Source organism: Anabrus simplex, chromosome 4 (assembly GCF_040414725.1).
Source record: "Anabrus simplex isolate iqAnaSimp1 chromosome 4, ASM4041472v1, whole genome shotgun sequence".
NCBI lineage: Eukaryota > Metazoa > Arthropoda > Insecta > Orthoptera > Tettigoniidae > Anabrus > Anabrus simplex.
In genome coordinates, this window is record NC_090268.1 from 335,144,751 (window position 1) to 335,171,546 (window position 26,796).

At 37.2% G+C, this 26,796-nt stretch overlaps 1 protein-coding gene across 1 annotated transcript in view; it reads right to left on the reverse strand.

The window, feature by feature from the left end:
- The window catches only part of scrt (scratch), a 144,378-nt gene that overhangs the window by 58,061 nt on the left and 59,521 nt on the right, over positions 1–26,796 (reverse strand). The window contains 1 exon segment of the mRNA XM_067146528.2: positions 13,590–13,610. Coding sequence (XP_067002629.1) covers positions 13,590–13,610 — 21 coding nt within the window.

Here is a 26,796-nt window from a genome sequence, read left to right on the forward strand (position 1 = left end):
TAATACGTATGCTTAAAGAAGATGACTTGTAATCTAGAATCTTTGCAGTTTCTCTGTTTTTCACGTCTTAATTCATATTTCTATTTCCATTTCTGGCCTGGAAATTGAATGGGGAACTAATTACTTCCAGGTGTGACAAAAGGTTTGGAACTAAGTATTATTTTGTAATCTGTAAGTATATGGAAACCATTATTATATAATTATATTTAAGCATTATTTCTCCAACTTATTTTCGTGATGACCTGATAATTTGAAATGGATGGAATATAACAAAAAAGTAACAATCCTTCGCTGTAATGTACTTGCAATTTTATTTTAAAAAATAAAACAATGGAAATATCAGACCTGTGAAGTTTACTGACCATACTGATTGGTTAATTTATGTTATTTCTTTATTTTTGTATTCATATGACTATCACCCTATTCCATGAATATATTTTATGTCGATCCCAATTTGCTTTGTAATTTTTGGTTGAACATGGTTTATTCTGAAACATTGCTAGTCAAGGAAATGGGAATAATTGTAAACAATTTGAACTATGCATTAAAACAACAATGCTTCTCTCATGGCTCGCTAGGTGTACAGTTTGACATTTTGTCACCGGCGTTTATTTTAATTGATGAACACACGCACAGTCAAAACAAGTAAACATTTATATGAATTGCAATGGAATTTTATGGACGTTTCTAATTGACAAAAAGGTTGAAAATATATTTATTCGCCCTGCCTTTGAATATTCATCGTCAGTTTATATGGTTACGAAAGATTTCTATATTTCACTAAACAAACGACTCATTCTTCTTGACACCATACAAGGAAGATACAACTAGACTTTCTGTAACGTTTAAAGATTCTCATAGTAGTTTCTCCACTTTTTTGTCAGGGTTCGACTTTAAGTTCTACTGTATTGTGAATTTAAAAAAAACTGGGTAGAGGAATGTGTTCAAATTCCCCTATTGAACATTATAAAATAATTATTGCATGGCAATTTCTCATTCTGAATCCAAGTGATTGTCGGAATGGTACCCTAACACATAGGAAAAAGACACCAAGATCGTGAACCGAATTTACGACCCACTAAGCAGATGACTGTTAAAATCGTTCTGTTAACCCACTGAGGTGAATAATAAACAAACACAGGAGAAGGATACAAGGGATTACTTTCTAGGAATTTTTAAAGGAACAATGAAAAAGTACTGGAGAAGCAGACGACAAAAATTATGGACAGAAACAAACTGTGTAAGTCTCCAAATACCCCTGAGAATTTCATAGTCAAAATCACTCACATACATTGTCGCAATTGATAATCGGTTATTCGTATGTGGAGAGGATGTTCATGGAACTAAGATTGCATATTTATATCCCTGCTCACAAGATGTTCGATGATCTTTGCCCCTGATTCAAATTACACAGAGTGTACCGATGTTGTATGATTTCAATATTATATTGACCAATTCAACTTTAAAATCACCTACAAATTAAAGGAATTTTGCGTATATAACAAGGGCATGTGCATAAGAAGGGAAATTAGACATATTCAGTAACAAAGGTGATCTAATGACCATGCTTTAATTTACTTCACAAACAAGAATCACAATCGCAGAAACAGCTGATTGCTTTTTTGACAGAAGAAGGAGCAAACCTATCAAATGACTAAATTTTAAAACACAATAATTTCGTATCTAATTTTAACTATAAATAATTTTAATTACTTAATAGAAGCATGAGAATAAGTAATTACCTGGAAAAATTTTCACCATATGCATTCACTGCTATTTATGATATATATACTTATTTTTAAACATTTCAACTTATAGAGATCGATATCTGTCTGTAATATTATAAGTTCTATCTCTTAGAATTTAACTACCAATAACAACTTCCCTTAAATTCACAGGAGAATACTTTAGAATTTTAAGAATTTGCTTTTTAATTTTATAAATTATCAGGATATCCTCAATCGACTTCCAAATATTTCTTACAAATATGGGGACGTTCCTCCAAAGTTCAAGAGAGTATTTACAGTATACTAACTCTGAACATGATGATGAGACTCAAGCCTCTAAGGGAGGTTTTTGAAATCATAATACTAGCAACACAAACCTATACCTCTACTTGAATTTATGGATCTTTAAGCATGTTATCAACACAGTGACTGGAGCTACATAAATTCAAATACTGGCCTTTGAAGGTAAGAAAACAGTTTGTTTAGTAGTTTAGCTTTCGTGAAAATAAACGACAAGTTTAAAAATGGCTGTTTTTAATGTTCATTGATAATTTTGAAATTGAGTGGAACTGGTTTCCTTCACTCAAAATTACAACAACTTCATTGTATTATCGTACCAAAAGCAGTGTAATAGATATATTGAAGTTTGCCTGTAATTCATATTTCATATTATTCACATTCATATCAACATTTCCTGGAAGTGCAAGGCTTATTATTTGGAGATTATTCTAAAAGCTAATAAATTACTTTAAGCTGCAAGGTTTATTATCTGTAGACTACTTCAAAAACTAATAAATTACTGTAAGTTTATTTATTAACCTAATTCATTTTCCTTCACATAAGACATGTTTCGCTGAATAATATAAATAAACTGCATGAGATGGTCTTTAATTGTACCGTAATAAATAAAACAACAATGTAACATTACACTCTTGAATACCGCCGGTTTCATTTGAATTTAAATCAAGGACTTCTAAAAATAAATGAATCGTTAATAAACACATACGGTTTAAACATATGTGTCACAATACCATAACGAGTATTCCGGATCTAATATAACAATTTAAATAAACAGTTAGCAGTTACTCTAGACTACAGAATGCTCACTGTAATGTATCCTGGGAGAGACCTATACATATTTGTTGCTGTAAAATCAGTAACAGCCATTTATAATTTTCACGTCATCGAAAAATATAATCAAATAAAGGCATATAGGGTTTGGATAATTTCATTCAAATAGATGGCTCGATTTTTATCAGTACTGAATTTTTCAAAAGAAACCTATTGATATAGGAATACCATGAAAAACAGACTATTGACCTTTAACTGATCTGTGCACCGGATAATTTATAACCATTTTGAAACCACCTGTACGGAGTTGATAAAATTTAGTAAAACTGAACTTCTAAGATGCACGAACATACAAATGTTAGGCCTAAACGTATTAAATTACTCAAAGTGAGGTGATTCATTGTATGGGACAATACCTTAAAAAATATTATGTCATATATACAGACTTTGTGTACGGAGTTGGATAACATTTCGTTAAACATAGTTTATGGAATGTACGGACATGCAGATATTAGGCCTGAAGGTTATTACATTCCACAAAGTGAGGTATTTCATTGTAAGACACAGCAACTATTCCTCTATAATAATAATAATAATAATAATAATAATAATAATAATAATAATAATAATAATAATAATAATAATAATAATAATAATTCTATGCTTCCAGAAAAATTGTAAAGACGATTTTAAAATATGCTTAAAATACTAAATTACAGTAGATATACAAGAAAAATAGAGAACATTCAGTATTTGCCAATTAAAATGGGATTATTAAAGAAAAGTGTAGATGTTTTATACTTTCCTTTTCAGTAAACGTCTAAATTATTGTCACTTCGCTTTGTGTAGGTATAAACTAATCTTGAGTTTATTAATACAGTTTTACAACAAGTTCAGCTTAAAAAATGGTTTGAATTACTCAAAAAGTCACGTAAGTTCGTTATACCAAGAATTCCAACGTCTTGTCATCGTACTGTATTGCTCTTTGTGGACACCCCTTGACGCTTCTACAAGCGCTTTCCTTAATGGAATAATTTATGCTCTGAGTACACGGAGTTTACAACTAACCAGTGCTGCACGATAATCGGTAGTCTACAGCAGCGCCCTCGAAACAATTTGATGGACAAAATCTGATAATTATGGGATCTTTCAAGTTAATGTGCAACGCGCAAGAATATTTGTATGTTATATGATTATTTTTTATGAAAATTATCAAGGGATTGTTTTTAAGTGAAAGTTTCATAACTTTCATAAAACTTTCGAAACTTTAAAAAAATTAATTCTGTTTGGTAAATATTGTCTAAAAATTTTGATACACATTATTCAGAATTTTTGGACCAATTGGTGTTTAGAAATTTAATTTTTTAATGTAATTATATTTTTGAAATAATTTGTTTTATTTCTCTTCCAGCCGAAACTGATCTGTGCACCAGAGAATGTACAACCATCTAAAAGGTCTTGCATCTTAAGCGCTCTTACCAGGTGATGGAGCAGGTAGCTGAAGTTCTGCAGGTGGAGGCGGACGTCGGCTCCCATGGTGCGTCTGGATCCAGCAGTGCTGTCCCGAGCTACTGCTTGCTGCAGAGATTCCTCGGGCATGCGGCCAACCCGGGTGTGGGCGGGAGTGGGGAGGGGGAGGGTGCCCATTCCCTCGGTCGGGGGGGTTCAAATGGTTCCACTGCAGCTATGACGTCACTGAAGGGGGATACCGAAACCGAATGTTCCGCGCGCATCACACGACAAAATGGCGGGCCCTGGTGCGATCGTTAGGACCCCTCTCGCTCGCTACACTCGTTCTCCTCTTATTTTAGTGTCACGGGCCATGGATTTATTAGTTTTTGGTCCTTTTCATATTAAAGTGGGCACTGGGATAGAATCACATTACATTCGACTGCCTCACTTACGTGCAGTTCACGGCACGACCAATGAAGATGCGACTCACGTGTTAAAGATAAATGAAGTTCAACAGTAAATATCCCGCCAACCTCACCTTACAACAACTTGTTATTCAACAGGATCCCTTGTTTACACGAAGAGGAATTGATACGTTATGGCCCAAATAGCAGAGGCCGATATTTAACACCTCTTCGTCATACAACGTACGGCGATATCTTTTAAGACGAAGGCGTCATAAATGAACTCATAATTATCAATAATTCATAGGCTAAGTAAGTCATCAATAAAAGACTGTTTAGATTTTTAAAAGAAACGTTTCTGACTTACAAAAAAGACTGCGCGTTTTTCATTCCCCAGTTTTTGATCACATTTTATAATTACTTGGATATAGTTTCTAAAAAACACACTAATACGAAAATTTGTGTCATGAAGTGATAACATTTACCACATTTAATACATTATGTGTTCATTCTTCTCTTCCTTATCAAGCATTAATGATTAGTATTAATGTTATTGTTTTACGTTCTGTTCGGTATCTACCGTTTGTAATTCCTCCATGTTCTAGTTCAGTGCAGGCCTATGCATGTCGTAGGTATAGAAATATCAGTGCCTCATCTTGGTAGAGTTATTCATAGGCTATGGTAAATGAAATGGCGTATGGCTTTTAGTGCTGGGAGTATTTGATACCCGTAGGAAACCTGCGCATCGTGATGATTATGTAGACGACACATACACTCAGTCCCGTGCCAGCAGAATTAACCAATGATGGTTAAAATCACCGACCTTGCTGGGAATCGAACCCGGGACTTCTGCCACCAAAAGGCCAGCACGCTAACCATTACGCCATGGAGCCGGACATTTATATGTTAAATTTATTGGACAAACGAGTAACTGGTTTATATATTGTAAGTTTAAAACCAGATTCCAGCAGTGATCAACCTAATAAAAAACGCGTTTTCTTCCTTCACAAACCTACGAAAATAAGTTACAAGATGAATTTTAAACCTTCATAGTTGAACGGAAATCTAATAATTTCTCAATTAAAATTAACTCGAGCAAATTCCGACTGTAGTTAGTTCGGCATTTGAATTGTCGTATGGATTTTAGCGCCGGGAGTGTCCGAGGACAAGTTTGACTCGCCAGATCCAGGTCTTTTTATATGACTCCTGTAGGAAACCTGCGTATCGTGATGAGGATGAAATGATGATGAAGACGATACATACACCCAGCCCCGGTGCCAGCGAAATTAACCAATTTTATGGTTAAAATTCCCAACCCTGCTGGAATCGAACCCGGGACCCCTGTGACCAAAGGCCAGCTCGCTAACAATTTAGCCATGGAGCCGGACAGTTCGGCATTGAACTCTTTTATACAAGGTAGCACGTTCGAATCTTACTCCAGTCGGTTGGTATTTGAAAGTTTTTAAATGCTACAGACCAGTATCGATACTGCTATAGACGTGTAAAAATCTCCTTTTTATGGCAATAATTTGGCACCACAGACATTCTTAAGACCTACAGCAGTATAAGGAATGTTAAACACATGGAATTTATATAATGATGACGGTGATGATGATTACTATTACCAATATTATTATTATTATTATTATTATTATTATTATTATTATTATTATTATTATTATTACGAATGGAATTCACATTTATGAATGTGCACGATTGAGTTTTATAACTACTACAGTTTTGATTCGATAATTACTGATTGCGTTTCCAAACTTGCCATCATACTCTCTATCCACTTAGATCGATATAGTTTAATGAATTATGGAGATATAACAAATTTTTATGTGCACGGGGAGGATGAAAGTTGGCACTGAAGAAATACGGTTTATTTTATTTTATGACATATTACTGCTTGGAATTGTCCACTTAATTTGGTGCATGGTATGTTCCATTAATTCTTACTTACTATAGATATTTTTAATAATTTGTTAATGAGCTAGACATTTTTTGGTATTCGTGAGCCGTTGTTAAGTTAGAATGCAAAATCTCAGGTAGTATTTAGAAGTATGTGGTTTGTTTTGAATTACAGGGAACATAGCTTTGGGTAGGTTGGCGGTATTAGTTACTACGTCGTAATTTCCTGTTTGGCGTTCAACTTGGTGAAAACGCATGGAAGTATTTACGATTTGCAAACAACAGTAATTTGACTGCGATTTCTGAAAAAAAAGCTACATTTTCTTGTAAGAGTTCTCATTTTCTCAGTTCTAAATTAACTTTAAATGTATATACAGTGGTATAGGTAGCGAAATTAATGTCACCATAAATACAATTCGTTACTGAAAAAATGATATTTTATGCTTTAAATCTACTATTTTGCCTAGTACTAAAGATGTTAGTAAGAGATTAGATTGGTGGGCGTACAAGATATGTTTACATAACCTGTAACATTTTCCTTACATTACATTGAATAGTTCCAGAGAAAACTGATATGAAATTGAAGAATTTAACATAGGCGGTATACCCCTTTCAGACATTCCTGAAATAAATACTCTGGTTGCGGTTTCCTTTCACCAGAGTGATACTTAGTGGAAATATTATTCGCATAAGAATACAACATTCGCTGTGGGCTGTGATACCAGATGTCGAAACTATCGTCGAAATATTATAACATATTCATATTAAATGCATTGGATATCGAGAGCAAAAAGAACAGAATTAAAATATCTCTGTAGCTCTATAGTAAAAAATCGGGCGCGAAACCTAAAGACTAAGGATTCGGTTCCCTCCGGTGAGTGTTTGGCCACTTCTTGTTGTGTACTTAACATCACTTTGGCATGTAGATATCCTGTTTTAAAATGTTCGTGTGAGAACAGAATAACATGAAGCACTTTGTTCTAGTGAAATATTTGGAATTTTCACTATTCTTTCACATGGTCGTTTAAGGTATTACACAGGGCTGAGGGTAAAGTAAAATTATTTTTGATGCAAGAAAGACGATCAGATTCCTTAAATAGCTTAAGTAAAAATCCTTCGGAATGAAATGGCCCAAATTTCGAAAGTTCTATCCTGAATCATTTTAAAATATTATTATTATTATTATTATTATTATTATTATTATTATTATTATTATTATTATTATTATTATTTTGTTTTCTTGCTAGTGGGTTTAAGTCGCACCGACACAGATAGGTCTTACGGTGACGATGAGACAGGAAAGGCCTAGGAGTTGGAGGGAAGCAGCCTTGGCCTTAATTAGGGTACAGTCCCAGCCTGGTGTGTAAACGGGAAATGACGGAAAACCATACTCAGGGATGCGGACAGTGGGATTCGAACACACTATCTCCCGGATGCAAGCTCACAGCCACGCACCCCTAATCGCACGGCCAACTCGCCCGGTATTATTATTATTATTATTATTATTATTATTATTATTATTATTATTATTATTATTATTATTATTGAGATAAAATTTATTTTGATTCTTACCAAGAGTCCTATGGTTCTATTCGCAGCTCGTCCAACGATTTTTAATCCTGAACTGAGGACGGGAACAGGATTCCTTCGACACAGTGATTACCCCAGAGGAGATGTGTTATGAGAGAGTTAGTGGATAGAATGAGCATTGTGACATACGAGGTTTTGTTTCTCCAACGACGATATTTTTTACAATAAATTTTGATTGATTGATTGATTGATTGATTGATTGATTGATTGATTGATTGATTGATTGATTGATTGATTGATTGATTGATTGATTGATTGATTGATTGATTGATTGATTGATTGATTGATTGATTGATTAGTGAAAGAATAAAAATGCCCAGCTTCTTTGCTGAATGGTCAGCCCATGGGACTTAGGTTCAGAAAGTTCCAGTTGCTATCCCCGGCCATGCCAGCGGTTTAACCTCTTCTAGATAATTTCTGTGGCTTTGAGGCGGACTGTTTTGTCTGTCTTATTGCAACCTCTTCAGGCGGACACAACACACCGCACTTTCGGTCATCAGCGTAACACGTAGTCTAATAACTCAATAAATGATTCCACATAATGTCGTTGCGCCTAGGAAAACCCTCATGTAATAATATGTCCGCTTAGAACTCTGACTAGAAAGGTTCTGTCCGCTAAGTTTCATTTTTGCATGAACTAATTCAAACATTTTTTTTCTAAGTGTTACATTTGCTGAGGGTCAGTATTTCTCCCCTCAACATTGTCACATGACGATATTTCGAGGTGCAACCACGATATGTTTGGCGTCAGGAAGGGCATCCCCATTCAACTGGACCTGGTTAATACGTGCGGCGCAAATCTCATCCGTGATACCACCAGAAAAAACGAACAAAAGTAATTATTTATTATTATTGGCTTAACGTGCCGGAATTTAGCCCCGCAGGTGTTTTTTCACGTGCCAGTAAACTTTCGAAACGAGGCTGACGTATTTGAGCACCTTCAAACACCACCGGATTGAGCCAGGATCGAAACCTCCAAGTTGGGGTCAGAGGCCAGTGCCTCAACTATCTGAGCCACTCATCCCGGCACAAATTAACGCGAGAGAACATAATTATGGTTTAAAATTTGGAAGAAAACAACCTGCCAGTGAATAAACTCCTAGGAATGCTTCAAATTTTCAAGTTTAATTCATTTAAGCTTTGTTTATCGAAAAGGCGACATCAAATTTGAAGTAGCTTTAGTATATATGAATGAATATAATACTCGTATCTCATAGCCACGAACGACCACCAAAAGACTATTCATTTATTTTAATCGTGATATACATGCAGTTAGTTTTTTCTACAATATACAATACTTAAAAACGTACAGCATGGTTACGATCATAGCCTTCTGAGACATTTTCTAGACCTTAACGATGTTATAGAGTCAACCATGTCTCCTCTTGTTTAATCCTACTACATATGAATGGACGAAGACAGTGAACAGATATCCACCTCCCCAGCCACGGATGGCCACCAAACGAGAAAGAGCATATCCTCTGACAGAAATCATCGCAATCATGTACAATTAGTGTTGTTACTAATAAAAATATACCAAAACTTGTTCCAAATTATAATAAACTATCACAAGGCATAATGTAATAATTTCGTGTGGCTATTTCTAGGCGAGTGCAGCCGTTGCAAAGCAGACCCTCCGATGAGGGTGGGCGGCATCTGCCATGTTACTGCGTGTTACTGTGGTGAAGGATAGTGTTATGTGTGGTGTGTGAGTTGTAGGGATGTTGAGGATAGCACAAACACCCAGCCCCCGAGCCATTGGTATTAACCAACGAGGTTAAAATCCCCGACCCGGGTGGGAATCGAACCAGGGACCCTCTGAACCGAAGGCCAGTACGCTGACCATTCAGCCAACGAGTCGGACAATCACAACACATGATTTTACTATCATTTACTGATACAGTACATTAGACTATAGGCTATAAACTTAACATTTGAGGTACTGCCTAGACTTTAACAACGTCATAGATTCTGGGATAACTCCACATGCATATTCTTTCTACTAACTACACGAATTTTCTCTGTTTTCATCCTCTTTTTATGTCTTTTTCCATATTTATCTTATAATATTACATAGTTTTGCTGTTTTTCCTCATGCCTTTCATTCTCTGTTAAGTAACTTAGCAGTAGTGATAAGTTCAGGACCATTTTCGAAAGCAGCTACCTACCTACCTATTTCCTGAGCATTTCATTTCCCTTTCATAAAGATTTCATCAATTTTCTTTAATTCTTGCATGTTCTCCTTCCTCTTACAATACACTACACTAGAGAACACAAGTATTTATAATTCAGTTTTTTCTGGGTATACCCTCGTACTCTGAAAGGCGAACTACTGCTTATAGATTTATCTCATTATCCGTCTCCATTCAATATATTGCTTCACTAATTATTTACAGAGGTAAATGAATGGCGGTTATTAGCTCCTTCCAACAGCTCAGCAAATACCGGCAAGAGCGCTTCATTAGCGCCACATCAATCTTAATGATGAGAAGGTGCTCTAATTAAAGAAACGTGGACTGTTAGTTCATCAGATATGCTAGCTATATTTATCTTTAACCCTCATCTTCCAGTTTAATGGTGAACAAAATATATAATGTTCCTTAAGATCACAATGTTTCTACATTCCTCCTGAAGTTCTTTTGAGTAACATTACCGACATTTGACGCGAATATTATTCACATTTTAGTGCAATATGGCAAGAAACAGACACTCTTCTATATAAAATATGATGAAAAGTATGTTCCTTGCAGCAGATACAACCACTAAGTTCTAATATTATTAATTCAATAAATTATTATTTGTATTTCGAAAGCAGAGTAATACACTAACAACTGTTAATCAGCTGCTTTTTAATTTACTGTAAATATTAGATATTCCCGGTAGCTTATTTCATGTTACCAATAAACGAGTCCATAACCAGTTGTTTCTAAAATGAGTCAACACAAAAATAAATAAATAAATAAATAAATAAATAAATAAATAAATAAATAAATAAATAAATTAAAAAATATCTGAATAGTGTGTTGGTAATCTATTACACAGTATGATAGACCTATTCGAAAAGCTTGTGCACATACACCTCATTATAAATATCGCCTTCCTAAGACTACGGCTGTCCAGTCAAATGGCCCGTAGATATTTGAGTGGTAAGTAGTATCCACTGCTGTATTGCTTGGCTGTCACGGCCGGGTTCACAGCCTCTCGTATCAAGCAGCTTCACACATGTTTTCACGAGGCTGAGTGATCCTCGTTCTAGTCCTCAGTCCAGAATTGGAATTCCTGAACTCGAAAAAACACCATAAGACTGGTTATTATAACGCATTTAATTGTGTAGCTTTTTAAATTAAAGTGACACTCAATGATAACGACTTCACTACGTACTCACTACGTAATCTCGTTAGAAAGTCTTCAAGCGGTTTTTGTTCCATCGTCTCAGCACCTCATGCCCGAGTGCACTTCAACATCGAAGAAATAAATTCAATCAACACTCTACAGAAAATATCCTGAACTAACCGAAGATTGAACCCTGGGCCTCCTTTGGATATTTTCATTTGGATTTGTATTCTCAGTAACCAGATTCTGAAATATTTTAGTAACATGCATTCATAGATACAGAGAAATAATATGTTACAGGTATGGTTTATATAAAATAATTCGTAATATTCCCTTACTATTGTGTTGAAAACTGCAAATCGTCACTGCCGGGACAAAACCTCCTATGTGAAATATTTTAGATTAGAACGTTGGCCGGTAAGGTTCTGTCATCTAAGGTGCAATATTGCGTGAATAGTATCAAGGCATTCTCGCTCTTCATAATGTATGTGTTGCGGGTCAGTACAACTCCCGAAATATTATCACGTAGGAGGTTTTGTCCCGGCAACGACGAAATACTAAGCGAGTATTGATTGAAATTTGCAAGATATTACTTTAATGACACGGTATAGCTTTAGAAAAATCAGTTTTCTGTCTAAACCATACAAATTTGGAAACAGAATGAATTTTAAGTACTACACTTGTATAACTGACACATCTTAACGAGCATTAACGTCATGGTTATAACCTTTATTGTAGATACAGAAAACGAAGTAGAATTCCGATTCCTTGAAGAATGAAGCAGGGTAAAGGGGAATGTCAACGGAAGGAAATATGGATTACAATGTAAGCCCACTTACCAGGAAAGTCAGACAAGAAACAAGACAGAAAGTGCGTAATACACCTGCAGTCTTATGATCACCACATCACTATGAAATTTAAAGCAAATTTTTGTATGTACACATCAACAACCAATCTCGATTCGAGAAAGAACTGCATTGCGTGTGAAATATACTCATAATTTATTTAATTATGAAGCCAATTTACTTTGTCCTATATCAAGAACATAAGAATAGCCTAGTAAAAGGTGATATTTCCAAATGAAAAAATTGAAAAATAATTGTCTGCAATTTTGCTGAACCCATGAATTCCGAAACGATGGCGTGAAAGAAAAATGGGTCCTGGTGGAACAACAGCTACATTTTTAAAGGGTATGGACCTATCATTCATTTCAGCAAGACATCAAAATTAATAGCAGTGTGTCCCCTTTAGTGAATAACAAGTAGACTTTACGGAGTGAGCGATTGTTCCAGATAGGAATTTATTTGCATATATTATCCTTGCGCTAATTAAGACATATGAGTGTTCATGTAAGTGAAGTGCGATAGAATCGTTAGTCATCATGCAGAAAATGATCCATATTTCTTAAGAGGATGGTGTTTTCTGTTAGCATGCCTATTTATACGTCAAAACGTGCTATCTGCCTTGTTTTCTGTTCACTCGTGTTGCTAAGGCAATCACTTTTCCCGACAAGCTATTTCGTGCACTAAATTTGAGGTTGTAGGCTGTAAGATGTAGGAGGATTAGCTTCGCTTATAATCATAAAAGCGTATAGAATAGGTTATGGTATTCACCACAAGAAATTCAATCATGTTTCCGTTTATTTAGTTATCGGTTTGGCTTCATGTAAATGTTAAGATATGTGTTGGATATATTTGAAAGGAGTGATATAATTTAATCTTAAATTTCCAGGAATCATACTTTTAATTTTGATTCAGAATAAAATACAGATAAGGGATTGGTTTATCTTTCCGGTGCAGTAATCTAGTCATGGTAAGTAATAAAAGTGCAACTGGAAAATAATTCACCGTGGCCTTTACAGAAAGTTACAATCCGTAATTTTATTGTAGTTAAAACATTCGAACCCATCTTTCGAGAGCAGGTTAAGAGCTCACTACCAACACCACGTATCCAGCAACCACGGTATTATTATTATTATTATTATTATTATTATTATTATTATTATTATTATTATTATTATTTCAGTCCATTGATGTAGGAATAGCCTGCCTACTCTTACCCGGTGGTCCCTGGTTCATTTCCAGTCAGGGATTCTAACTCTAGGCTGGAAAGTGGTTCACTCAGCCTTGTGAGCCCAACTGAGCAGTTGATACGAGAGGCAGAGAATCTGGTAAAGAAATACTTTCCGTGATACTAGGGTTATTGAAACACTGATCACGTGGCGTCCTGGTATCAGCAGGCCAACTGGCTGGGCCATATTCGTCAGTATTCTTGGCTGGCCAAGATCCTTATGTACGGTTGCGACACTGGCATATTTTTAATATTGTTGTTGTTATTATTAACGTATTGTTCTCCTGTCATAATAATAATAATAATAATAATAATAATAATAATAATAATAATAATAATAATAATAATAATAATAATAATAACTTAAGAACTTGAACATCCAGAGTAGGGAATATTTTACAGTAGGATAGGATCTAAACTACACTTCGAGAAGGACGATCATGGAATTTCGAGGTATGTGCAGCGGTAAAAATGTACCATATAATACCTTTAGCGAAGAAAATAAATTGTACAAGTCAAGGTATTGATCATTTTTGTAGACGAGCCCATGAAACGTTATTATTAGCTCAAAATTACAGGCTAATAATAATAATGATAACAATAGTAATAATCGTATGGCCTTTGATATCAAACTGTAAATGATCTGAAGGGCTTCAGCCAAGGCAGCCTACCTATTAGTTTTGGCATTGAGTTTGTGCTCATGTCTAACAACGAAAGCGGAAATCTTCTGGATGGTTTCCGTGACTGAGTTTATTTCGTAGGATGACACGGAGAGCACCACTAGAGATCTCGCCAACATCGCAACAACAATGATTATGTAGAGTCAATATCTTTGACCAAACCAAAGAAAACCAAACCAAACCCCATGGCACTACAGCTCTTGAAGGGCCTTGACCAACCAAGTGACCGCTGCTCAGCCCGAAGGCCTGCAGGTTACGAGGTGTCGTGTGGTAAGCACGACGAACCCTCTCGGCCGTTATTCTTGGCTTTCTAGACCGGGGCCGCTATCTCACAGTCAGATAGCTTTTCCATTTTTATCACGTAGGCTGAGTGGACCTCGAACCAGCCCTCAAGTCCAGGTAAAAGTCCCTGACCTGGCCGGGAATCGAGTCCGGGGCCTCCGAGTAGGATGCAGGCACGCTACTCTTATACCACGGGGCCGGCCAATATCTTTGACCGCCTTTCAAAAATCGACCACTTCAGGTGGAATCGAACCCACGAACGGTAAATCATGAGTTAGACTCTCTACCACCGATCAACCGAGTAAAATAACAGTAAGCTGAAGGTATAAGGATGGAGAAGGAACATGCTTGTAAGCATATTATTATTATTATTATTATTATTATTATTATTATTATTATTATTATTATTATTCCTTTACTGCCGAATGAAATGTACACTCTTGTATGCACTGGACGTATCTCTCTTCGTGATCCTGAAACGTGGATATCGGAGAACTCGAGCCTACTCCCCCTCTTCGTCTATACCACAACAGCTTAGTGGCACAGTTTGTTTATCCCTCTCATTCCCACTGACGTAATCCTTCGTTTTCCAAACACTGCGACTCCGGCAGAAATAAAAAAAAGCTTCCTTGTCGGAAAGAATAACATAAGCCTAAGTTCACTACGTTTGGAAGTACATAGAACGATATGTTGAGAAAATGTATATTATGTATAACTATGTCAAGTGAAACTTCTAGCATTTAAAGTGGATGATCATTAAATAGGGAACAGATAGTTGTTATTCACGTAAATACTTATTAGGCCTAATTTATGAAGGCTGAATTTGAAGAAACGTTTGCCAAAATATTAAATCAATTCGTAAACTGAACGAAAATATGAAAGAAAATGTCAAAATATAAAATCATCTTGAGCTGGTTTACATCATTATTTGCAAAATAAAATTTTATAAATTACATTTTGTCTGTATTTTAATAACATGATATCAAATGAAACACAGTGAATCGCAATAATTACCTTGTATTTTAGCATAAATAGAACGATTTATTCGGTGTACTACGAAAATGTTGCAAACCTTCGGTTAGCTGCTGGAATACGTAAGCGGTATGATCCGAGCTGTCACGGGAGAGATGGCGTGGAATAGCATTAGTAGACCAATAAACTTGAATAGATTTTTTAAATTAGAAAAGATCGTTATATATTAATAAGCTGGAATTCTAGAGAAAGCATTGGGGCAAATATTCGTTTACAGAAAAGGGAAGTAGGAATTGGAATAATTTGCAAGGGAGATTATCGATACAATTCCTACTTCCTTGAAATCGTTTCAGAAAATAAATTTTTGGTCGGAAATCTGCCATCTGGGTGACAGCACTAAATGAGGATCAGTGGTGATTGATTGATTGATTGATTGATTGATTGATTGATTGATTGATTGATTGATTGATTGATTGATTGATTGATTGATTGATTGATTGATTGATTGATTGATTGATTGATTGATTGATTGATTGATTGATTGATTGATTGATTGATTGATTGATTGATTGATTGAGGTGCAGTCTAAAAGAAGTCATTAAATCCTTACACTGAAAGAATGAAATAAATTACTGGTTACTTTATCTGGACTTGACACTAATTACAAGACGCTACATGAATCTCGTATCTTGTACCTTCTGTCAGTCGAACTAGGTGCTCTGAGCTAAGTGGATTGAATAAAAGTATAAAGTCAGTCAGTGGTGTTCGTCAGCTATTCGAAAGAGAGAGCTGGGTTTTTCAGACGTATTTCCTAGAAAATTGTGTGGATTCAATAATTGGAAAGCCAGGATTTTTTCTAATGGAAATACTGACGCAGGGGGAAAATTCTATTCTTTAAAAGCGGGAAATATTAACAAAATATCATGAAGTAATTTTCAGGGCGAAGAAATTCGACAGAAATGCAGAGAAATAATAAGTGGAAAGCTCCTAATACAGTAATAGACGGTAAGCATATTCAGGACACAGAAGGAGAAAAGAGTGGCTATACAGGAGTTGAAAAATCGAGGGAATGCCTAGGAACAAGTGTGTCCAAAGATAGGAAGAAGCAAACATTTTGGGGGATTAATCAAGTAAGGGCAGCTTCCAAACGTAAAGGGAAAGTATCAAAAATGGCTCCAAATGGGGAATGATCCCACCATCCCGCTTGGGAAATGTGGTGGAATTAAAACAAGAAAGGTAGTTTTATCGCATAATCGCAGTTGTGTGAGAACTGTGCCGCACATGTAGACCTTCCATATTTTGCGGCCGGTTGCCCTTTCTAACGCCTAGCCTGTGTGGAGAGGCGCATTAATCCACTACTGGATGGACATCTCAGTCAGCGAGTCAGGCGAATCAACCAGGCTGCACTTAAGCAACCCAACCGGGCGGTAACCGAACGCAGGTTCGTCTGAACCGGAGGCTTCAATCCTGACGATACGGACATCGATTGTATTTATTATCCATTATTAATAAAATGTGATTTAGTTGTTACCTCCCACTTATGGTTTTACAGTTTTTGGAAAAATCACGGTGCCAAAATTTAGTGCTGTTAAATTTCTTTTAGTTGTTGGTAAATCTCGCGATAAGAGTCCGGTGTACTTGAGCACCTCCTCTACTGGATTAAGCTAGTATCGAACCTTGGACTTGAAAAACCAGTGCTCTACCGTGTGAGTTACTCAGATTGACATCTGTAATTAATTAGGGCTAGGTTTGTATCATGAATGAGCGATCGTTTTGGGAATCCTCTTTAAATTGTCCACCAATTTAAAATAAACCAATCTTCTTTGTATTCGTAAATATCCCATAATATAATAGCTACATGTACAAATATAAGTCAAGCAGAAGTCTGTTCCACTTCGCTGAGTATCATAATCATTAATGGAATCAGCAACACACGGCGAATTCTGATCAACGTAACAATATTTATAAAAGCGTATTCGTATTGAAAGAATGAAGAATTAAGCGTGCTGCTATAACTTCGTATAATACACACACTTTCTGAGTTTGAGAACGTGTCCTGGACGATAAAGCAGTCCTCAGTTCCTCCCTATACGTTCGTTCCGCATTGGAGGAGCCTAAGGGAACATATTTTTGTGGTGTACAATTCATGAATTATTGATATGCCTCTTCCAATACCAGCATAAAAGGAAAGAGTTCACATACTTTTGCTGTCGTGGCTAATATAAGAGCCACTATTTCTTTGTAGACGCTGGAAAAATTCAGTTTCCCCTTGCGTACTTCTTCCGTTCTTTTGAAGTGCTTAGCTAGAAGGCCACGGCAGGTTAAATTCTACGACTTGGCCATAGCATCTCAAATGATTTATTGCCTCAGTAAACAATAAAAACGATCATTTAAGACCAGAAAAACTCAAGGTCAGTATTGAGTTATGGATTTTATTAAAGATTTCACTGTTTCAAATATTACCAAATGTTAAGAAAACATCGGGTAAAACTTAAACGGTTGTAGATGTAACCAAAGCTTGTAGTTCTTTTACGTGATGGTTGATATCCGAATTATAGCCCTGTGACTCCCGTTTATACGTGAAATCCGCCCACAAGGATGTGACTTTAATTTTAAAGTAACTCACTTGCATTGGCCGGGATTCGAACCAGGGTCACCTTGGTTATAAACCAGTGAGTAATATAGTTGGCTACACGCCACTTCAAAACTGAAGAGTTGTTCAATATACCAAGTTAACCGTCACATATCGTAGTTGCCGGGACAAAACCTCCTATGTGATGATATTTTTGGAGATATACTGACCCGCAGCACATACATAATGAAGAGCGAGAATGCCTTGACATTATTCACACAATATTGCACCTTAGATGACAGAACCTTACCGACCAAAGTTCTAAGATAAAATATTTCACATAGGAGGTTTCGTCCCGGCAGCGACGATATACTATATTTACTGTAGAATGGCAGGGTTTAGTGACTCAAATGGTAGAGTGGGCACAATTTTGGGGGTTCGCTGCCGGCTGAGTTCGATGGTGTTTAAAGGTGCTCAAAATTTACCAACCTTTTGTCCATATATTTACCGACATATGAAAGGGCCATTGTGGGACAAAATTTTTCGAACCTTAGATTTTAAAAATGTAAAAGTAGTTGAAATGGTTAGTGCCAATAACATTATTATTATTATTATTATTATTATTATTATTATTATTATTATTATTATTATTATTATTATTATCCGGATTCCTGGCTGAAAGGTCAGTGCTGCAGCTGTCAGTTTAGAGGGTTCTAGGTTAGATGCCTAATCGGGTATTTTAACAACATCTAATTCTTCTCAATTCACGCCTATTCATCTATTTACAATAACTACTCTTTCAAATACCATAGAAATACGCAATAGTGAATATCGTTGCCGGGACAAAACCTCCTATGTGATAATATTTTTGGAGATATACCGACCCGCAACACACACATTATGAAGAGCGATAATGCTTTGACAACACTCACACAATATTGCACCTTAGATGACAGAACCTTACCGGCCAAAGTTCTATGATAAAATATTTCACATAGGAGATTTTGTCCCGACAGCGACGATATATCTCTTCGCTTAGTGTTGACGACAGGATAGGTGGTTTTCCGAGGTTTCCCATTTCACACCAGGCAAATCCTGGCCACTACTGTCCCAAATCTAGACGTTTCCCATGCTTCCGTCACAGAAAACCGCAAACAAAAATTTAAAAAGGAAGGACATCTGGCAGTAAAACAGGTCCGAATCCACATGTACGACACACGTCGCACCCACAACCCCAGCAGGGAGTGGGAAATGCGGTAGAAGAGGAAGTAGGTTATTATTATTATTATTATTATTATTATTATTATTATTATTATTATTATTATTATTATTATTATTATTATTATTATTAGACTTTACTCTCGTGTTGGCCTTCTACGGACCACATCACTTCAACTGTCTCATTATTCATGCTTTCACATTTTTCCCTGTACTTTCACATTCGTTCAGGGTGTTGTTCCATTCTCTCTTGTGTCGATACCTTAGGACCTAGGAAAGGTTTCCATTCCCTGCCCCGAACGGGAGGGGCAGGACAGCTAGAAGGTGACGCCTTCTCTCAGGCCAGGACCATACCTTTCCTCTTTTTAACTTTGGCTTTCCTTGGAAATCCTGGCCTGATTGAAGTTTCTTTTTGAGTGGGACTCGCTCCAACATATCATTGCATATATGATCCTTAGTTGTTACAGATTCAGCTCATTGATCCAGTCCTCTTCGGTCTTCTTTTCCTAAAAGTAGGTTATGATCCGAATGTCCAATCTTGGTGGGCTCTTTCACGTCACATGTCCATAAAAGGTAATACTTTCCTTTTCCGGATGGTGCTGTCCGGCTCCGTGGCTAAATGGTTAGCGTGCTGGCCTTTGGTCACAGGAGTCCCGGGTTCGATTCCTGGCAGTTCGGGAGTTTTAACCATAATTGGTTAATTTCTCTGGCACGGGGGCTGGGTGAATGTGTCGTCTTCATCATCATTTCATCCTCATCACGACGCGCAGGTCGCCTACTGGAGTGAAAATGAAAAGACCTGCACCTGGCGAGCCGAACTTGTCCTCGAACACTCCCAGCGCTAACAGCCATATGCCATTTCATTTTCGGATGGAGCTAGGCATTTTCGCAACATGGATGTATGGCTCGTTGGTAGCCTTCTGTACTCACCATTGTCATAGACATAGCCCAAGAGTTTTCTCAAAATCGTTTTCTTTCCTTTTCCTTTCTTTCTTTCTTTCTCTCTTTCATTGGCCTCCAGTTTTACGAACAGACTTTTCTTGTTAATTGTAAGACATTCTGCAGCGAATAGACACTAAGACCTCTGGCCGGTGACACTGCAATGGGCCTAACCGTTGTATTATTATTATTATTATTATTATTATTATTATTATTATTATTATTTATAATAATAACCTCTATTTAAACAATCTTCGTTCCAATACCAATATATCGCTGACATGTAGTGAGTTACTTCCTGTAATTTTTAAGTTAGAAATGATCCTTCAATTGGAAAATTTGTCTTCTCTATTGTGTGTTAGTTTTGCATTAAACCATGCTGTTGTAGTTAGTAGTCATGAGTTACTGACAAGGTTTTTTTTTTATCCATTGGGAAAAAAGGAGGGGACAGAGAGTTTTTGTTGGCTCGGTCGACGAAGCATGTACACTATCTGTGACCGGTGGCCCGTCCATTGTATACTGCTGTAGCGACCAATTTGTCATCCAGACATTTACAACCATTTGCCTACAGGAAAATGAATCGAGCCTTCATTGACGTTTCCCTATAAACATAAATTACTTCTCCTCCCAGTTTCTACATGTTTTCCATATATGAGTACATTACAACATAACAACATCTCTTGCTCTTTTCGGTGTTAATCTGAATACACGATTCAATTTTGTAGCGTTAGAATTCGACCTAGGGATAAAACCTATAACATAAGCCACTTGCCTCACAAGTATGTTCTGGCCAATGTGTTAATTAAATGCATTGTATTGACATACGCCAGAGGTAAGTTATTGCCGTTTGGACACGTTGGATGATATTGAATGGACGTTTTTCTCCATGGTTTAGCTCCTACATAACAACAGGGTTCGTTTTAAAATATAACATGTTATGTGCAAGGGTTTCTGGCTCCTTATCTGAATGGTAATCGTCACAGCCTTTGGTTCAGAAGTAACGAGTGTCCAACAAGTGCAAAAATGGTGCAGCATGGTTTCGATCTCGGGTCGGATTGTGGTTTTTAATTACATGTCTGTGTCTGTTAGGTCATCAGCCCAGAGGCTGGTTGGATCCTCAAATAGCACCACCAAAGGTTATGCGGTTATAAGGAAACCGCAAAAACCAATGGCAGCACCAAAATGAGGCGTACTAGGCAAGACGAGGAGTGAGGTAGTTTCCCATTACTTTCCTCACTGGGTCAGAAAGTGCTATTGCAGCACGACTGACCCTATGAACAACACCTTTCATAACACTCAGATGCACTAGTCATGCTCTGAATGCCATTACTCAGCACCACCCATACCCCAGCAGCTTCCATATTGTCACAGCCATGGATGAGACTGCGACTTCGGTGAAAGCTACACTTTACTCTGGCCTGTGCCAAGAGATGGATACAAACGTACTGTATCCATCAAGAAATGGCAGCAGGCAAATTTGTAAAGGTAACTTAATTTCTTAATCAGGGATACAGTGTTTTTGTTCGTCATTGCACTCATATCTTCAATTATACTCAGAATATCAAAATTGAGCTTTCATGGAAACACACAATGGTGAAGTAGTGAAGCGACGTACCGAACAGATGCCTATGCTTATCGTTAGGGAATAGGTGTACTAATTTTACATTGTGACAAATGCTTTAATAATTTGAATGAGTACGTCTAAAAATAAACGAATGGAGCTGAAATATAGTAGTACACTTTATCTTTACCTATCTGTTCTCTCCCACCAGCAAAACTAATTAACAAACTAAATTTTTGACTTACCATCGCATTAAGTCCACTACAGTCTTCAACAATGGAAAATAATCGTATTTCAGTTAAAATATAAAGGTACCCAAATTATTAAGCTTTCCTTTCAGAGCATTCAGCAATGCTACAGTGAATATGACGTCATTCTGCAGTGTTTCCTAGCCCTTGTGAAAAGAAAGCAGAACGTGAAAAAGGATGAGAATGGGTTTGATTTCAGTTTGTGAATCTTTTAGTAAAAGCAATACGCAATTTCGTTTCCTTCAAATTTAACCTAGGACTTTGGTACACAACTCTTTGTGTGAATGAAGCACAATTAATAACTGCCTAAATTTTAGCCGTTGAAATTATGAATAATAATACCACACTTCACATTGAAAAGACAGAAGTTTTAAATCTCTGCAGCTTCATGATATTTATTAGGACCGAATGACCACACATAACTGATTCAGAGACGTCGTTCAGAGAGAAAGAGAGAGAGAGAGAGAGAGAGGTTGCAGTCGCACAGAATAATTCGTCGTGGAATTAAACTGAATATTCTACATTAACGTGCATCTGTATTAATGGTACAATGTATATTCTGCGAGGGGAAATTACTTCAGTACCTATTTTATGTGTGGTATCTCATTGCCTGAAATTCAATGATACAATTTTTAAAACATATTTTTAATTTTCATACGGTACAATCAATCAGGGTATATACATAAAACGTATTTTTGAATTTACATATTTTACATGATAAACAGTCATTCAGAATAGAATGGGTGCATGGTATTTTTAAGTTGCATGCAGGTACAGAATTCGTTACTGCTTCATAACACTGAAAATTACACCTGTATATAAACTAACAAACAAAATTAGTCACCTCCATGGCGGCAATGAAGGTCTTTGGAAGGGTGGGAGGTAAATATTTCCACTCCCCTTAACCTCAGTACTTCGCGGGGTACATGTGTCTGCTTTACGCCCATTCGTTTTATCCCCAGAGATTAACCTAGTACTCATTTTTGGTGTGGGCGGGGTGAACCTCAATGCCATGAGCACCTCCAGAATTGGGAATCTCCTTTCTTACAATTTTCGTCTTCATAACGAGGAATCGAACCCAGGCCTTCTGGGTAAACCCATCACACCTTTACCACCTGAATCAGGCAGCCTCTAGGGTTGCTAAGCTGGAATGAACATCGTCTTCAGTTTATCTGACGTAAAACAGACGTAGAAATGTCAACCTCCTCACTCAATACTTACTGTAGTCTATTACACTAACGACAAATTAGGACAATGCACCGAGCGAGTTGGCTCAGTGATTATGGTCGCCTATCTGTGAGCTTGCATTTGGAAGATGGTGGTTTCTCATTTTAACGCCAGGCTGGGGCTGTACCTTAATTAAGGCCACAGCCGCTACCTTCTCAGTCCTAGCCTTTTCCCAAACTTTTGTCGCCGAAAATACTCGATGTGTTGGCAAAATTTAGGACAGTGCCAGATAGACCTTTCTCTAGAACTTGAAGTTCAAATGCCAGTGTGAGTGCAGGGTAATATTCACAGGATGGTGAGAATCGAAACATTCTCCTTTGGCACTCTAGCCTATGCCGAAGCATGTTTTAGGATGAAGTAAACATGAATAAGATGGGCGCACGATAGTGCTATCAATGCCATGTCATAAATTTAAAATGTGAACCAGTGACTTCTGAATGCTTATATCCTTAAAAGACATTGACTCTGGCGGGGAAAATTGATACGTACTTTCTCAAACAGAGTTATTGAGTGAAGACACAAGACCTAGTATACATACAGTATGTATATGTGTCTTGCATGAGATAGAGATCAGTGAAAAGAATCAAGGGAGCTAAGTAGTCTCCAGCGGTGGCCCGGCCAACATTCACTTAGAGCAACGAGTCTGGTAACACGAGTACTAAATGCTGAGTAACCACGCTGGGCCACTTTGCTCGCACGTGCCTGCGAGGTACGTAACTACTTAAACAGAAGTGCTATGTAGGTTGCCTATGCACAATTCTGAAGGAGCAGAGACTTCCAACATCCTTATTTGAATTTATCTGGAAAAGTTGGAACATAATTCAAAAAGTATATTATTAATAATTATAATTACTTTAGAAGATATCTTCACGGAATTTAATGCTTGTAAAAGTTAAACCCGTTTCAAAAATAGTTCAAGATGTGTGCGTTTGGAAGAACTTTCATAGTAATTTAGTTCCTGTTGGACTACTAGAGATCATTATAAACGAAAGAATGATGCTAGTCCTAGAAGAATCACTAAACACTCGATAATGGGCGCAGGATATAAACAATTAGGTTTTGTTAAAAACATTATTCTAAACTACGCTATGCCTCCTTCAGATAAATTAAGATGTAAGCACAAAATCGGTCCAGACTGACTTCTGGCTGAAATAAACATTTATCCATCTCAATTTGTATGCTGTTGAATAGAATTGGATAACAACACTCAGTCGGAAAAAGGCTGAGAAACTCGAGTTTTCTATAAAGTTGTGGCATATGTGTATGAATCTATGAGTATACGTACTAGCATGTCTGTGTGGACTAGTGAGAGGAAGGGTGGGGGCAGGTGGTATACTGTAGTACAGGGTGTTCCGGATGGGGTGACAGGTCCGTACCTGGGCAGCTGCTCGACAGCTGGAAGAGAGAAAGGTGGCTTGTTCCTGCTTCGCCTCGTCTCACCGCAATGTGATCTCCGGATGATGAGGTGTGGGGTTCGGTTTGCGCTCTCTTTTTATTATTATTTTCATCTCTGGGGTGAAGGGGGAGCCGTGATCAAACTGAACCTACTTCCCCTACCAATGTGTTCCGCCTGGTTGCTGATAAAATATCCCTGAGCGCAGAGAAATGACCACATAAATATACGTTATTAATGGGAATCTAATACTGTGATGTTGCAGGAACTCTCTATAATTTCCATATCAAAACTTATAACGTGGATTTAAGGTGACGCAAACCTAGCTCAGTACATATGAAACAAAAATTTTAAAAATTATCTGAAATTCTAGGACAAAACCCAGCGGAATTTCACATTGGCCTACTATTTAGACATAGCCTATATTTTAGGATGTATACCTTAAGTCTTGCTTATGCGGTTATATGCCAGATCTAGAAAGCCAAGAATAACTGCCTAGAGGATTTGTCATGCTGACCACTCGACACCCCGTAATCTGCAGGCCTTCGGGATGAGCAGCGGTCGCTTGGTAGGCCAAGGCCCTTCAAGGCTGTAGTGCCATGGAGTTAGTCATTCGATAGTTAGTTATGTGTATATATGGAAACCACACCACAATGAGGCGTGCAAGGCATAATGAGGAGTGAAATAGTTTGCCATTGTTTTCCTCACTTATTCAGAAAGCGCTGTTGAGGCATGACCGGCCCTAAGGGTTGCCCCTTTCATAAAATCCAGACAAACTAATCAATATTGGAATTTCAACCTTAGCTCCACCTACACCTCAAAACTATCATAGCGTCACTGCCATAAATGAAACTGAGATTTCAGTGGAAGCTATATTTTTCTCTTTACATTCTTGAGATAGTGGGTTCAAACTCCTCTGTCTGCAGCCCAGAAGCTGGTTTTCCATGAAATGAAATGTCGTAAGGCTTTTAGTGCCGGGATATCCCAGGACGGGTTCGGCTCGCCAGGTGGTCTTTCTATTTGACGTCTGCAGGCGACCTGCACGTCGTGATGAGGATGAAATGATGATGAAGACAACACATACACCCATCTCCCGGGCCATTGGAATCAACCAATTAAGGTTAAAATCCCCGACCCAGCCGGGAATCGAACCCGGGGCCCTCTGAACCGAAGGCCAGTACGCTGACCGTTCAGCCAACGAGTCGGACATGGTTTTCCATAATCAGTGTCTAAAGGCAACCTATGTAACTATTCTTTCCTGTCCTCAGCTCCTCGCTTCATTTCATAATAAGAACCATAATGGACACTCTGTGCCAAGTCTTGAGGGAATTTTTTCCTCGGTCGTCCTCGGCCTTTCTTCCCCGCTATTTTTCCTTCGAGCAGACCGGTAGAAAGGTATTGTGTTGCAAGATGTGGCCAGTGATTTTACAATTTTGATGCCAGGCATATGCTGGGTCCGTACCTTAATTAAGGCCACGGTCGTTTCATTCCCTTCCCTAGCCTTTTCCTATCCCATCGTCGCCATAAGACCCATCTGTGTCGGTGCGCTTTAAAGTAAATTAAAAAATCCTCTTTGCTCTGGCCTGTGTTAAGGGACAGATATAAAAATTATGTATCAACAAAGAAATAACAATATACGGAATATTGTATATCTAGGGCCCTACTAATTTTTTCCTAGGTTACATTAATTCCAACTTCCGAGATTACAACTTCGCTAACATTTATTTAGATACATTTACTTCAAGGGGGTGGTACATACCTTTAACCAATGTTTCTCAAATCATTTGGTTTGCCAAAAGATTAACAAAATTAAACAACTTCTATATGAACTATTCAAGTGTTTAAATAGTGTATCCCAATATAGAGGATGGCTTGTTCTAGGAGAGAGCTGCGATGATGTGTCGTCTGTTGGTATGGTGTTTAAATTCCAATATTTCAAGTGTTGTTCCTGGGAATCGATTTTACCCCCAAACCGACCATATTTTTATGACAAATTATATATTTCCAATACGATATCTAAAGAAAATTTGGGTGACCTCAAAGGTCAAGTAAAATAAAAAATGGACTGCAAATTTCCTCTATTTTATTTATGTGATGACAAGCTTGGTCATGACGTTGGTCATAACTGTAGAACTACATACAA